Source organism: Numida meleagris, chromosome 32 (genome assembly GCF_002078875.1).
Source record: "Numida meleagris isolate 19003 breed g44 Domestic line chromosome 32, NumMel1.0, whole genome shotgun sequence".
In the NCBI taxonomy this organism is placed as follows: Eukaryota; Metazoa; Chordata; class Aves; order Galliformes; family Numididae; genus Numida; species Numida meleagris.
This window is the reverse complement of record NC_034437.1, coordinates 877,107-878,407: the sequence shown is the minus strand read 5'-3', so window position 1 is coordinate 878,407 and position 1,301 is coordinate 877,107. Positions and strand designations below refer to the sequence as shown.

The window sequence follows — 1,301 nt, the reverse complement described above, 5'->3', positions numbered from 1 at the left end:
AACACATCAGGGTCATGTTGGGGACACACCAGGGACACACTGGGAACACACTGGGGACACATCAGAGACACATTGCGGACACACCAGGACCTGCTGTCCCCTGGCAGGAGATGAACGCGCTGCAGGGCCAGGTGGCCGCCGCAGGGCTGACGGTGGAGGTGGACGCGCCGCAGGCGCAGGACCTGGGCCAGGCGCTGGCAGAGCTCCGGGCGCAGTATGACGCTTTGGCCAAGAAGAACCTGGAGGAGCTGGAGAAGCAGTGGGGGCAGCAGGTAGTCCTACAGTCCTCGGGGCAGGCGCATGGTCTTTGGGGTCTTTGGGGTGTTCCAAATGTCGTTGGGTTGTTCTGGTGGTCTTCAGGGTCTTTCAAAGGGTCTTTGGGGTGTTCCTACAGTCCTCGGGGTGTTCTGGTGGTCTTTGGGGTCTTTCAAGGGGTCTTTGGGGTGTTCCTTTAGTCCTCAGGGTATTCCTATAGTTCTTGGGATGTTCTGGTGGTCTTTGGGATGTTTTTACAGTCATTGGGGCATTCCTATAGTCCTTGGGGTGTTACAGTGGTCTTTGGGGTCTTTCAATGGGTCTTCGGGGTGTTCCCATAGTCCTCAGGGTGTTCCAATGTTCTTGGGGTGTTCCTACAGACCGTGGGGTGTTCCTATAGTCCTTGGGGTCTTCTGGTGGTCTTTGGGGTGTCCCAGTGGTCCTCGGGGTGCATTGGTTGCACACAGGGCACGTCCCTTGAAGAACACCCCATCCATAGGGGACACCATGCCCACAGGGGGGACATCCCCCAACCAACAGGGACCCCACAGTGGGAACGTCTTCCAACGGGGTCTTCACCCAACAACAGGGACCCTCCTTACAGGCTCCATTTTGCTGACCCCCCCCCGGCCCTATTTGTGCCACCCACCCCACCCCCCAGATCACAGAGACCACACTGGAGGTGACGCAGAGCACAAAGGAGGTGGACACGGCGCGGAGCCGACTGCTGGAGCTGCGCCGCTCGGTGCAGAGCCTGGAGATTGACTTGGACGCCCTGCGTAGCCAGGTGACCCCGGGGTGTGACCCCACAGCCCCCTGGCCCATAGAGTGACCCCACAACATCCTAACCCCAATGGAGTGACCCCTCAGCCCCCTGACCCCATAGAGTGACCCCGCAGCATCTTGACCCCATAGAGTGACCCCACAGCCCTCTGACCCCATACAGAGTGACCCCACAGCCCCCTGACTCCATAGAGTGACTCCACAGCCTCCTGATCCCGCAGACAGTGACCCCACAGCCCTCTGTCCCCATAGAGTACAACTCC

At 59.7% G+C, this 1,301-nt stretch overlaps 1 protein-coding gene across 1 annotated transcript in view; it reads left to right on the top strand.

Moving 5' to 3' along the window:
* KRT18 (keratin 18) overlaps window positions 1-1,301 on the top strand; it is a gene marked incomplete in the record, with an annotated part of 14,981 nt that overhangs the window by 4,785 nt on the left and 8,895 nt on the right. Inside the window, 2 exon segments of the mRNA XM_021379150.1 lie at window positions 108-272; window positions 917-1,042. Coding sequence (XP_021234825.1) covers window positions 108-272; window positions 917-1,042 — 291 coding nt within the window.